This window comes from Protopterus annectens, chromosome 10.part0, assembly GCF_019279795.1.
Source record: "Protopterus annectens isolate FY-2018-M chromosome 10.part0, PAN1.0, whole genome shotgun sequence".
NCBI classification, from domain to species: Eukaryota; Metazoa; Chordata; order Ceratodontiformes; family Protopteridae; genus Protopterus; species Protopterus annectens.
Genome location: NC_056744.1, coordinates 19,463,364 through 19,477,220, shown reverse-complemented (window position 1 = coordinate 19,477,220; position 13,857 = coordinate 19,463,364). Strand labels below are relative to the sequence as shown.

Sequence of the window (13,857 nt, the reverse complement as noted above, 5' to 3'; positions counted from 1 at the left end):
TTTTGTCTTGCTCCAGACCGATGTCAGAAAAAGTTAACAATTGTATTTCTTGTAGGAGGCAAATACCCCATAAGGATTTTCATTCTTACTGTATTTCTTGCCTAGGCCCTGATAACGACATTGCTAGCTGTCGATATTGTGCTAAATTTAACCAACACACTATTAAGCGTCTGTACGATTTTGCCTTTCATTATTTTGGACGAAGGTTTAATTATTTAATGCAGTCGGAACAGCCAACGACCGGAGTTTATAAAAAGCGCAAGGAAAAGGAAAAGGACAGGCATCCGAGGTCCAAAACCGACGACGAGGCCTCCGCTAGGCCAGTCAGCCGTGCTAAACCCATTCTTAATCCTATTTTATTATTACACTGCTGTCAGTATTGTAAACCAGAGGCATAGAAAAAACATTGACCTTTAACCAAACTGTGTTTTAAATAGGTGTGGTGAATACTGCTTTAATGAAATATTGCATTACTTACTGTGTTTTTGTAGCAAATAGCTGTATATAAAGTCAATAAAATGTAAACATGACTTCATTTGATTGAAACCTATAAACCTTCTCAAAGTATTACAAACTGAACATTTTATTTTTTGCCCTTGCTGCCGGCCAGCCATCAAATCTTCTCTTGATCAACTAGCACATTAATTCCCCATAGACTAACGTTAGAGCTGGTGAAGAAGGGACTCTGATTTAGGCAGCCATCGGGGCTGGTTTGGCTTTGCATGTTTGTTATGCAGCCCTAAACCTGTTCTTTGTGCCCAGTGATATTCCTAGGGTTTGGCATATAATGGGTGTCAGTGTAAGTGTGTTGCACACTCCTGCAAATGACGTGACCCTCCAGTACAGCCCTACCCCTCCACCCTGTTTGCAAGTAGTGCTTCTGTGAGCTTGTTCTCCATTAGCGATTAAAGTATGGGAATGTACTTCTCTAGCGTGCACTCCCCACACTCCTCTTCAGGAGAGATGAGAAGTTTGCATCACCAATCTCACTATGCCAGCTTCAGCATGCAGCTGAGCAGTTAATTGAATTTAGATCACCTGTGTCAGTTAGGGCTTTAAGACTGTGTACATAAGTGGAGCTTGCCTAAACTATGTTATTGTGATGAAGTGACCTTGTTTATGCTGTCCTATAAGGCATGCTGCAGCCTCCCCACCCAAGTCCAGGTTCTGGGACTTTTTCTACTTGAAAAGGTGAAAAGAAATTTCAGGGGGGATTTAGGATTTGTGCTCTTTGTTAGACCACAGTCACAATGGTTTTTGTAAGACCCTAGTCTCAATACTTTCAGACTCTACATTTTTAGAGTCCTTTTAGTATAGATAAAGGTATATCATGCCTTTAGGTTCATTCAGTATTTAACTTCTGGTTTCTGTTTTTGTTTTTGCTTCTGACTTGTTGACCGCAGTACAAATATTTTAAAATGCACTCAACGTGTTTAAAATGCATTTAAGTTGCGTGGAAGGTTACTGAAACACATTTTGAATATTTTAATGGTATTTTGTAACATGTAAGTTTTGAAAAGTTGATTGCTGCTTTTGGCGTCATTAAGTACCTTTTTGAAAGTACTTTTAACATCTTAAGAGTGTGATAACAGCATTTCAAATGTATATATAGTTGTACGTTTTTTAAAGTATAATTGATGGTGTTTAAATTATCCAATTAACCGTTTCAATTTATTTCAAAGATGCCTGTATAAAAACAGGGTTAATTGTGTGTAGTTTTATCTGAGGAAGATGAGGTATTGTCCTCACCGAAAGCGCTCATTAAACGGAGGATTTTGTTGAACTTTCCGGCTCTCATTGAGTTTCTTTCGCTTTAAACAGTTTGGGTTTACTTTTTCTACTTGGTAATCTCCCATTCATTTATGAATGAGTTACATTAGTGTGTCTTATGATGAACGGTTTGAAGGCACTCTCCATGATCGTACATGTTCAAATAAATAGGATCATTGCTGTAAAAAAAAAAAAAAAAGCTCTCACCTGCCTTTCTTCTTTGTTAGTCAGTACTAGATTTCATTTTCAGTGGGCGTAGGCTACTTTGGTTATCCAGTATCTCAGGTTTGAGAGGGGATAACTCAGGCAAATTTTTTGATAACTGCTCCTAACAAAAGGTAAATGTGGTGGATGTTCATCGTGTTACCCTGCTGCAGTCATCACACTTGGGTTATCCTGTCATCAGGCGGTCCCGCAGTCGGCCGGATTTCCAAAGTCTTGGTCCGACGTCGGTTCTTGTCGCCTCATCCCTGACGTCAGTGCGCCAGGGGTACATATACTGCAACCGACACCATTTTCTTCAGTCTTTCTTGCCGCGTGGTGCCCGAAGCAGAAGCAATTCGCAAGTGCCGGTCGGCCGACTCCTGAGATTGTCAAATTCGAATTTCAGACCGAAGTCTTCTATAAAGCTAAGTACCCCGTTGGGGAAACTTTTCTTGCCTCAGACCGATGTCAGAAAAAGTTAATAATTGTATTTCTTGTGGGAAGCAAATACCTCATAAGGATTATCATTCTTATTGCATACCTTGCCTAGGCCCTGATCACGACGTCACTTCATGTCGTTTTTGTGCTAGGTTTAATAAGCGTACTATTAAAAGGCGATTTGATTTCGCACAAGACTTTTTTGTTAGAAAATTTAACTATAACATGTCGTCGGAACTACCGACTACCGGCGTGCACAAAAAACGCAGGGACAAGGACAGACAGCCAAGGCCTAAACCCGATTCCGAGGCCTCGGTTCATCTGGTCTCCGGTTCCCGGTTATCAGTGAGGCTCTGATGCAGCCCCTAACTACCGCAGTCCTGGAACCCGAGACCGCTACGGATATTTTGATGGAATGTGCTAGGCCGACGCAGCCTTTTACTTCAGGCCCTTCTGACGATATACCTTCTAAGGACGTCGGTGCTTCGGAAACGCTATCGGTTTCTGAGGGCGTTTTCAGACAGACGACTCTCACAGTCAAAACGTTTTCTAAGTCTAAGACTCCTTCTAAAGCTAAAAAGACTACACTTCAGTCTCCTGTTCAAGGCCCTATGCCTAAGAAACAGATGCTCAAAATGGCTGAAGATTTGATTTCTCTTATCAGGGGTTCACAGCCTCCTCCTGACAAAAGGCCTAGACAAGAGGAAGATTCTGCTTCTTCTGAGCAACAGTATATTTCTTCGGATTCCTCTGAAGACCAAGACTATTCCTACTCTCCTTATGAAGATTCTGATGCTGAGGACTCTATTCCCTCAGCTTCCCCTCCTGAAGACTCCTCTTTTGGGGAAACTTTACACACTATGAGGGAACATTTCCACTGGGAAGGTCAGGATTTCTCTGATTCCAAGAAAAGGCTCAGAGAGTTTTTTACTCCCCCAACACAGACCTCTAGCCATCCCACCTGTTTTGGACATTGTGGATGATGTCTATTTAGAATCCAGTTTCAACTCAGACTCTCTACCTCCTGCTCCGGCTAAGCCTGGCTGATACTACAGAGTACCTGATTCCCACAAATTTCTTTACAAAAGCCCAGTAGCTGACCCAGAGACCATCTCCCAGGGTCCCAATGGGGCTAAGGCTTCCATGGCTAAAAATCCAGTACCTTCTGAGAGGGACTCAAGAGCACTAGACAGGTGGGGGAAAAAGGTTTACACCTCAGCCACATTAGCTATGAGAGCACTAAATTGTCAATTTCATATGCTCAATTATCAGCAGTTTCTAATCTCTCAGTTAAAACAAAAGATAACCTCCCTTCCCCAACAATCTGAATTGAAAGAAGTACAGGATTTGTTGCACGCCACCGAGCAGGTGGGCAAACATACCTTACAATGTGGGTTTGATTCTTTGGAGGCTTCCTGCAGAGCAGCTGTCACTGGATCAGTTATACGTAGGCATGCCTGGTTAAAGGAACAAAGTCTACCTGATCATGTCAAAGCAAAACTACTGGATGCACCCTTACAGCAGGATGTTCTTTTTGGAGTTAAAGCAGAAGAAGTGCTAAAGAAAATGGAAGATAAGGCGAAATCAATGCAGACAGTCAAAGATTTCCTACAGGTACAACCCCCTCGCTTCAGCAGAAACTGGCCAACAAAAAATTGGTCCTTTCTAGCCACTGACAGACCTCAGAGGGGTAAATACAGGCGCCCAAGGGGCAGAGGACAACCACAAGCCCAGTATAAACCTCGCCAATGGGGCACTCCAACCCAGAAAGGAGGAGAAGACAGGTCTCGACCCACCAGAAGGCAAACACAATGACTTGCACCTCGACTGGCCAAACGCAGCTCTTTTGTTAACCCCCTTGGGGGGAAAACTAGCACTTTTTGCATGGTCACAAAGGACAAATGGGTCCTAGACATAATTTTAAGAGGATACAGATTCCACTTTCACACCTTGCCAATGAAAAGAGGAATGCCAAACCTGCCACTAAATCAAAGGGCAGAGGCTCAAAAACAAATTACAGCTCTCATGGCCATGAGAGCCATTCAACGGGTACCGATTCAAGAGCAAGGCCAAGGATTTTACTCAAGGCTCTTTCTAGTACCCAGAAAGGACAATGCTTGGAGACAAATTCTGGATCTTTCAATTCTAAACACTTACCTACAAGTCCCAAAATTCAAGATGCTAACACTACAGCAGCTACTTCCCATGTTGGGCAAGGAAGCATGGCTGGTAACGTTGGACCTCAAGGAGGCATACCTGCATGTCCCTATCAGACAAAGTTGCAGAAGATACCTCCGTTTCATTGCTGGTTCAACCCATTACCAATTCTGTGCACTGCCCTTTGGCTTATCTACTGCGCCCAGAGTTTTCACAAAATGCCTGGCACCAGTAATTGCATACTGCAGACAAAAAGGAATTCAAATATATCCATACCTGGACGACTGCCTCATCCAAGCAGAAAGAAAAGACATGCTCTTACATCATCTGGCTTTTGTGAAGCATGTACTAAATTGTCTGGGGTACACAGTAAATGAAAAGAAGTCAAAACTAGTACCCTCTCAAAAAATGACATTCCTGGGTGCCAGCTTGGACACAAAGGCCCAGAAGGCTTATCTTACACTAGACAAGCAACTACAACTGACTCAGTATTTCAAGACAATGGCAACAAAGACCCAATTAACTGTAAGAAAAATTCTGCAGGCTTTGGGCTTCATGGCATCTTGCATTCTGATAATACCATTTGCAAAACTGCATATGAGGAAATTACAGTGGTACCTAAAAAGTGTATGGTCTCAACACAGCCACAGCTTGGACACAGTGATATCTCTCATTCCCTGCCTTCAACAGGAATTTCTATGGTGGGCACAGGCATGTCACCTCAACAAGGGTCAGCCTTTCACCTTGCCCCCAACCAGGCAAGCTATCACAACAGACGCTTCAGACTATGCCTGGGGGGCACACATGGCAGGGCAATGCATTCAAGGCCTATGGACTGCAGAACAAAGAAAACTGCACATAAATCAAAAAGAGATGCTAGCTGTACAGAAAGCTCTGACAGCCTTCAAGGATCTCCTACATCCAGGACAACTTGCAATAAAGACAGACAACACCACAGTAATGTGGTACATAAACAAACAAGGGGGCACACATTCCTACCCTCTTTGCAGGCAAGCAATAATCTTATGGAACACAGCTCTGGCCTACCAAGTCCAGTTACAAGCTCAATTCCTGCCAGGACAGAAAAACACATTGGCAGACGACCTAAGCAGAAACATCAAAGATCCCCACGAGTGGAAGCTAGACCCACAAATATTTACAATGATAACTCAAAAATGGGGCCTACCAAATATAGACCTGTTTGCCAGTCCTCGAAACTACCAACTGACAAAATTTTGTACAAGGACATTCCACCATCAAGCTTGGAAAGTGGATGCTCTCTCCTTCAGTTGGAAAAACCTGACAGCATATGCCTTTCCTCCACTACCGCTTCTCCCAAAGGTTCTTTTGAAGGTCAAAAAGGAGAAACCTTGACTGATTCTCATAGCCCCAGACTGGCCACGCCAGCACTGGTACCCGCTATTGATACACAGCCCACCATGGATATTGCCTCAAATACCTTATTTGCTCACGCAGCAAAACAAACAGATTCTACACAGCCAGCTAAAAAGCTTAAACCTGGCTGCATGGCAAATCTTTTAAACATCCAACCAGCCCCTCTTTCACAAGCAGTTCTGGATGTTATTCTGGAAGCCAGGAGGCCAAGCACCAGGAAGGCTTACTCGGACAAATGGAAAAGGTTTTCTGCCTGGGACCAAGCTAAAGGCCAAGACACAACTCAGCCTCATTTGTCTCACATTCTGCAGTATTTAGCAGAGATGTTGCACAAAGGACTTTCCTTCTCCTCAATTAAAATCCATGCTTCAGCTATTTCAGCTCACTACGACACGAATCCACCTTTATTTTCACATCCTCTTCTAAAGCAGTTCCTCAGAGGGGCAAAAAACATTAGACCACCTAGAGGAGCTCCTACACCAACATGGGACCTCAACTTTGTTCTGGAAAAACTAACGTTACCTCCCTTTGAACCAGCTTTCTCTGCAGACCTTCAGTTCCCATCTTGGAAGACTGCCCTGCTCCTGGCAATAACTTCTGCTAGGAGAGTCTCAGAATTACAGGCACTAATGGCAGTGGAACCTTTCCTCATTTTCCATCAAGACAGAGTTTCTCTACGAAGTAATCCTTCCTTCATGCCTAAGGTGGTTTCCAGTGTAGCTTTAAATCAAACCATCCATCTACCCACCTTCTTTCCCAATCCACAGAACAAAGGTGAGAGACTCTTGCATTCCTTGGACATTCACAGGCAGCTTTGTTACTACTTGGACAAAACTAAGGCTTTCAGAAAAACTGACCAGCTCTTTGTATCCTATGCTACAGCTTCTCAAGGCAGGGCTATATCCAAACAAACCATTTCTAAATGGATAGGCCATTGCATACGGTTCTGTTATACTCATCATGGGAAACCAGTTCCTACTACCATTAGATCCCACTCTACCAGGGCAACGGCTACCTCTACAGCCTTTCTCAGAGGGGTCCCTACCAAGGAAATTTTAGAAGCTGCAACTTGGAGTTCAGTACACACCTTCACCAAACACCATCACCTACCTCTTTATTCTAAGTCCAGGGCAGGCTTCGCCACTGCAGTTCTGCAGGGCCTCATTGCCTCCACTAACCCTCTATGATACCTCCACCCTGCCTTAGCTTTGGGACTCAACCCAAGTGTGATGACTGCAGCAGGGTAACACGATGAACATAGTACAGTTTTGTACCTGCCATAAATGTAGATGTTCGAGTGTTCACCCTGCTGCAGTCCAGGTTACCCTCCCTCCAACCCCTCTGATCTTTTGGCTAAATTTCTGCTATGCCTGACTGATGTATTTGCTTATAGCTGAAGGGATTTTGTGTTTGTACAGTGTTCACACCATTTCGTACTAATTTTGATCACCTTTTTGGGGGCACCTGACATCTGGGGCAAGAAAAACTGAAGAAAATGGTGTCGGTTGCAGTATATGTACCCCTGGCGCACTGACGTCAGGGATGAGGTGACAACAACCGACTTCGGACCAAGACTTTGGAAATCCGGCCGACTGCGGGACCGCCTGACGACAGGATAACCCAAGTGTGATGACTGCAGCAGGGTGAACACTCGAACATCTACGTTTATGGTAGGTACAAAACTGTACTTTATTCATTTACAGCTGAGTTACTGATGTCTTGGTCCTCACCGAAAGCGCTCATTAAACGGAGGATTTTGTTGAACTTGCCGGCTCTCATTGAGTTTCTCTCGCTTTAAATAGTTTGGGTTTACTTTTTCTACTTGGTAATCTCCCATTCATTTATGAATGAGTTACATTAGTGTGTCTTATCATGAACGGTTTGATGGCACTCTCCATGATCGTACATATTCAAATAAATAGGATCATTGCTGTAAAAAAAAAAAAAAGCTCTCACCTGCCTTTCTTCTTTGTCAGTCAGTACTAGATTTCATTTTCAGTGGGCGTAGGCTACTTTGGTTATCCAGTATCTCAGGTTTGAGAGGGGATAACTCGGGCAAATTTTTTGATAACGGCTTTTAACAAAAGGTAAATGTGGTGGTTATTCATTTACAGCTGAGTTTCTGATGTCTTTGTGTGGGCACTAACCTGTCACCTTGATCAGTGGATGTTTGATTGCTGTAGAGGTCTGACAAGAAGACTGTTAGTTAAATCCCTATTCATTCAAGAATGCCTTGCCATAGAGTTCCTTCTGTTCAAACACACAGCTATACTTTTTCTTCTGAAGCTGAGTTGCACTAGTCCAGTTAGTGTTCAGAGAGTTTCCACATTTCCTCTTTTGGTCTCTGTTGTATAGTTCTTTCTACCAGATGTTACAGAAATGGGTTTGTAGCACTTAACCTGCTAACTCAATGTTCAGGAATGAAACCAATTTTTTAATTTGTGAACATTTTAAAAACATTAATAAAATCAAATACAATAGAAAAGTGTTTAATCCAAAACACGACCAGAGTGTATAAAGTAAATTTATTTAAAACTTCAGGCTAGGAGACGGACAAAAATGGTAAGTGCTTTCACGAGTACTAAGCTCGCTTATTTAGACCATGAAACCATATACTTGTATATTGATCTTGGTCAGCTAACTGCTCTTTGGAAAATGCTTCTGTAAAAAGTGTATTCAGTTGTACAGTGGTTTCCATAACAAATGTCATTGTTATGGCACTTCCTCATTAACGCCGTTCTTCCTCGGCCATTGTTTGGATCAGGATTCAGGATTTCTCTGGCACTATTGTGCTACACAATTCAGCTTTGTGCTTTTATGTTTTAGTGGTCTTTACTACTATCCTCCTTGGACATTGTTTCACTGCAAGGAATTATTCCCTGCAGTTGTCTAGTAAGAAGGGTACCCAGTATCATGTGCATTTATCTCCGTTAATTTGTGCGGGCATCCCTTGCAGTAATAATAATCATATTGTCATCCTGTTTACTTGGTTTTGACACCCACACTTTTTGCTGTTTCCTGTAAGTTAATAATTCCATATACATGGTGTTATGCTGTTTTCTGTGTGTGCAGACTCGGTGAATGAGGTTTGAGTGCAGTAGAGCTGAACATAGCTTTTTCCTAGATGAAGCTTTTACTGTGTGTTTACCAACACTCCCCCTCCCAGATAGATTATCCAGCTTTGGCTGCTAACTTCCCTCTTTTCTTGTCCAGCTTCTCCATTTGCCAGGCTTCTACTGAAAAAACATTTGCACTGTAGACTTGGCACTTTCTTGTAGATTGCAGGTATTTTTAGTTACATTTTCAGGAATGATGTTTAACTGTTTATTTCCCTCATTTTACTGGTAGCATTGCCACTTCTGTGATTAAAACTGTTTTTGTGATAATTGCCATAGTGCCTCTTGTAGCTTGAGGAGTTGAACTAAATTCCTTACCTTCTTCATGCGTGGCATCCTGTCTTTCTGGTATGCAGTAATCACTAACCAAACATGTACATTCATGGGTACTAATTATCCAAAGAACTTTTCTCTTTCAGTGTTGAAAGAGTAAAGGTGGTGGTATTAGTCTGCTGTTACATATTGGTGACCATTTTTAGCATATACATTTGATTACTTGCTAAATGCTGGTAGGTGATCATCACAGGACAGCAAATGCACTAATATGCACTGCATCAAAACAAGGAAGATCCCATATGAGAGTACTTCCAGATGTGTGGCTCAGTTCACAGACCAGCCAGACTTCACTTGCCGTTTGTGTACTTTTGTTCTTTGAGCTGAAGAAAACAGCCATTTCATATTAGTTTGATGAAGGAAGTTGGAGTTGTTAAGCTATGTGAGAGCCTGGAAGAGGTGGCTTAAGCAGGGAAGGAATTGCTAGCTGGGAGGGCAATGCAGGCTGGTCAAAGTCTTTCATAGGCATTGTCTTGAAGTATTGTAGTCATTCTATAGAAAGGTGCTTTGGGTTCTTGGCTGTTAAGAGGGGAGTGAAATCTATTTTGTTGATGTAGAGTCACTATTTTATTAGAAAACACTGCATTTAATGTCTGTACTGTTTCACTTTTTCAGCGGTGGCCAATCAGTGGTGGCAAAAATGTGGCTCCAGACCCACCACAGAGGGACTTGCTTTTAACAGGGTAAGTAGCAGATTTAGTCCACCTAATGTTCTTAATTTGGATCCAAACATTTTAACTTAAGGCATTGAAATTCATGTACTTTTTTTCTTTTTATACACATTTTTTGTATTGAGCATAGTTGTTTTTATTGGAGGTCCAGGCATATTAACAACAAAAAAAATTGAAAGTTGGCATTAAAAATAAGTGGATAGTAGTTGTGAATACAGAAAAGAAACAATCACCCCATTTTTATGACATAGAGGGATAAATCCCTGACTACAGTCCAGGTGACCCAAGCTTTATTTAGCAGCTTGGGATCTGTTTTTAATGTTGTTGTTGTGTCTTTAGGCTTTTCCCGGTTAGGGGTCGCCACAGCGGAACTCCGGTCCTCTAATGATTGGCAGTAGATTTTTGCGTGCCGAGTTGCCAGCTCTGACGCACAACCTTCAACGAAGGTACGCCCATTCACGCACGTCTCCACGCAGAATTCACTCTAGCTGGAATTGAACTGGACAGCGTCTTAGTGTGAGGCGACAACGCCACCGCAGCACCACCACCGCAGCTCGGGATCTGTTTTTAATAGTCATCTTAATTAAATTGTCATGTATGCAATAGGCAATCTTACATTTATATAAATGAAAAACAAACAACATCGACACCACTTTAGCTGCAAACATAGTACATCGCAGGCACCATTGAAACAACTGTAGCTACAAACTTTATATATCACTTATAATCTATCCAGTCATTGTCAGTTAAGCATTATATGGCTCACTCAAATACTGCCCCTTAAACCGCGTTCCTTCTCTGCATATATTGTTCCAACAATATTCCATGTAGTCCGCTCTGTCTCCTTTTCCAAAGATCCGAATTCCAGTTCTGTCACTGTCACTATATTCACCATTTCTAGTAAAGTTGGTCCAGACTTCGAATTTCACCCTCTAGCAATTGCCCCCTGGCAGCCACCACAACCAGACTCAGCAAAGCTTAACTATGTCTAGGCAATTTTAATTCTGTATCGTAGCTTAAAAAAATCATCTCCCAAGTCAATCCAATCTGCTCACTCATCATCTCCAGCATAGTGGTCTGCAGGAAATCCACAAAGTCGGCCAGCTCACCACACTCCCAAAAAACATACCCCAGCCACCTCCCTCTTGCCCAACACACCTCCAACATGGGCCATCCACCTGAGGAAAAATTCCCTAGAGTCTACTTGGAGTACAAAAACATCTATGCAAACACTTCTAGGCAAAGTTCCCAAATCCTCTAGACTCTGTCGCATATTTAGGAGATGCACATACATCCCCCATTGTCTTCCCGCGAATTCCCCATCCACTCTTTCCTTCCAATCCTCTCCAAGCTCCTCTGATTGATTCCCATAATTATTATGCAGTATTCCATATGCTCCACCAACCATTACCCTATCAATGGCAGCTTTTCTTCCAGATTCCACCAAAAACTCCACCAGTGCTGGTCCCCACCCAGGACCCCGCATTTCCCTCTTCCTGCCTATACTCTGACACCAGTCCTTGACAGAGAAGGCAATTCCCAACCTCCAGTCCAAGTAAACTCCTGGCTTCCCCCCATTCCACCATCCCTCCCTCTTCAATTACCCGCTCCCAGTACCCTGGTTCCCCCACTAGTTTTCTCCAATAAATTCCAGCTCCCTGTTGGCCATTATCAGTATCCCCAACCACAGTCATCCCTATTGGCAGAATCTCTCTTCTCCATTCTCATGCTGGTTTAGTTCTTAGAATACTCCCTGCTATTTTATGAATATAATACTCTGCATGATATTTGCCATTCTCTGAGTCTGCATCCAAAATTCCAATTTCTCCTCATTTCTTAAGCCTCCCCGTTTATCACCATCATTCCTCTTTACCAAAACCACAGTCTTCTGGTTGTGCCACATATAAGAGCTTTAACTGTGTTGCCCAAAAAATATCCCCTCAAATCAGGCAATCCCAGACTGTCTCGTTCCACCAGAAGAATCAGCTCATTCCACCCTTCCCCTGCTGTCTTCCCCTCCAAGATCAAATCCTTCAACTGTTTTTCAACTGCAGTCCACAGCCTTTTCTCTGGTCAACTAAAACATGCCTGACCTGTGCAAATGACCAAAGGAACCAAAAACACCTCAACTACCATTATCTTTGATGCTATCTGTATCATTATTCATCATGGATGGGTCTCAAATCCGAGCTGACAGCTGATGGGACAGATCCAGAGTTCAGACTCCTGTCCTTCCCATAATCTCATGCTGACCTCTAACCCTCAGATCTTGTTTGCTGTTGAGTGTGTTGGACGGATCCGACCACAAAGACTTCTCTGTTAGATAAGTGATCTCCTTTTGTATTATAGGGTTTCTTTGTTAGTTTACCCTCCCCTCCCACACCTTGGAGTTAGCTGTTCTTTACAATTGTTGCGGTATTCAGCTTCCCGCCCTTTCTCCTTTCAAAAAAAAAAAAAAACAACTTCTTCTCTCTCCTTTTTCTTGTGAGTGAGTGCTGGTTATAGCTGAGAAAACTTCCAGTTTCAAGCGATGCTCTTCATGTGGCTGGAAACTGCCTTATTCCGACTCACATGAGGAGTGTCTTTACTGTTTAGGAGCAGGCCACCTGGAGGGTGAATGCGACATTTGTGCTGCATTCAACCCCAGTGTTCTTGTAAAGGGCAGCAACAAATTGCTTCTCAGGGGCTTGGCTCAGGGTGGTCCCTTGCCATTGGACTCTCTCACCAAGCCCTCCTCCCACCAAAGGGTTTCCTTTAATCTTGAAAAAGCCGAGGCTGTCTGATTGCAGATCCTCGGATCCGAGTCCAGCCTCTGTGGCTACAAATCCTGGCTGTTCCGCTCTGAAAACCTCGGGTCAGCCTCTCAGATCTAAGGTCTTGGTGCTTTGGGGACACTCAGATCCGTCTCAGCTCAAGCCCTCTCAGTATCCAATCTCATTGTCGGATCCATCCAGCCCATCCAAGTTGCCGGATCCTTCCAGACCATCAGATCAGAGTGCATTCTTGGATTTGATAGTCATAGACAGCTCCTCTTACAATCTTCCAGAAAATCGGATCCGAGACATCGGAACCTGTCCCCTTCATGGGACCACAGATCTGTCAGATCCAAGGCAGGATCCGCAGCTAGGTCGGGCTAGTCATCTGCATCCTCCAGATCCTCCTGAAGCCTGTTACCTTTGGATGTAGACAGGATGATGAGGAGCTTCATCAAGGACCAAATTAAGTTGTGTTTGTTGTCATCCTCTGCCCAGATGGTCAAGGGAACTTTCCCACCCACAGGACTCCACTCTCCTGATGTTCTTCGTGTTTCACTGTTGCAGTCATTACATTTGGGTAATCTGCTGGCAGGTTGCCCTCAGTCGGCCTGATTAACAAATTCTTGGGACCAGCTTCAGTTGCTGTCCCTTCTTCCATGACGTCAGGTCATCACGGGTATAAAACATGCAGCCAACTTCATTACATCAGTCATTCTTGCCGCACGGTGCCCGAAGCAGAAGCAGTTCGCAAGTGCCGGTCGGCCAACTCCTGAAATTTTCGTTTTCTCGTTTCAGAACCGAAGTCTTCAACTAAAAACTAAGTAACCCTTTGGGGAAACTTGTTCTTGCTCTAAACCGATGTCAGTAAAAGTAAATAACTGCATTTCTTGTGAAAAGCAAATACCTCATAAAGATTTTCATTCGTACTGTATTCCCTGCCTAGGCCATGACCACGACGTATCTTGCTGTTGGTTCTGTGCTCTATTTAATCAACGCACTATCAAATGTCGGTACATT

The 13,857-nt window shown here is 43.2% G+C and overlaps 1 protein-coding gene across 7 annotated transcripts in view; it reads left to right on the top strand.

Annotated features, from left to right (window-relative positions):
• Window positions 1-13,857, top strand: part of LLGL2 (LLGL scribble cell polarity complex component 2) — a 2,451,001-nt gene that overhangs the window by 1,020,943 nt on the left and 1,416,201 nt on the right. For all 7 annotated transcript variants that reach the window (XM_044084955.1, XM_044084956.1, XM_044084957.1 and 4 more), the window contains exon 12: window positions 10,029-10,096. In XM_044084955.1, coding sequence (XP_043940890.1) covers window positions 10,029-10,096 — 68 coding nt within the window. The remainder of the gene's footprint in view (window positions 1-10,028; window positions 10,097-13,857) is intronic.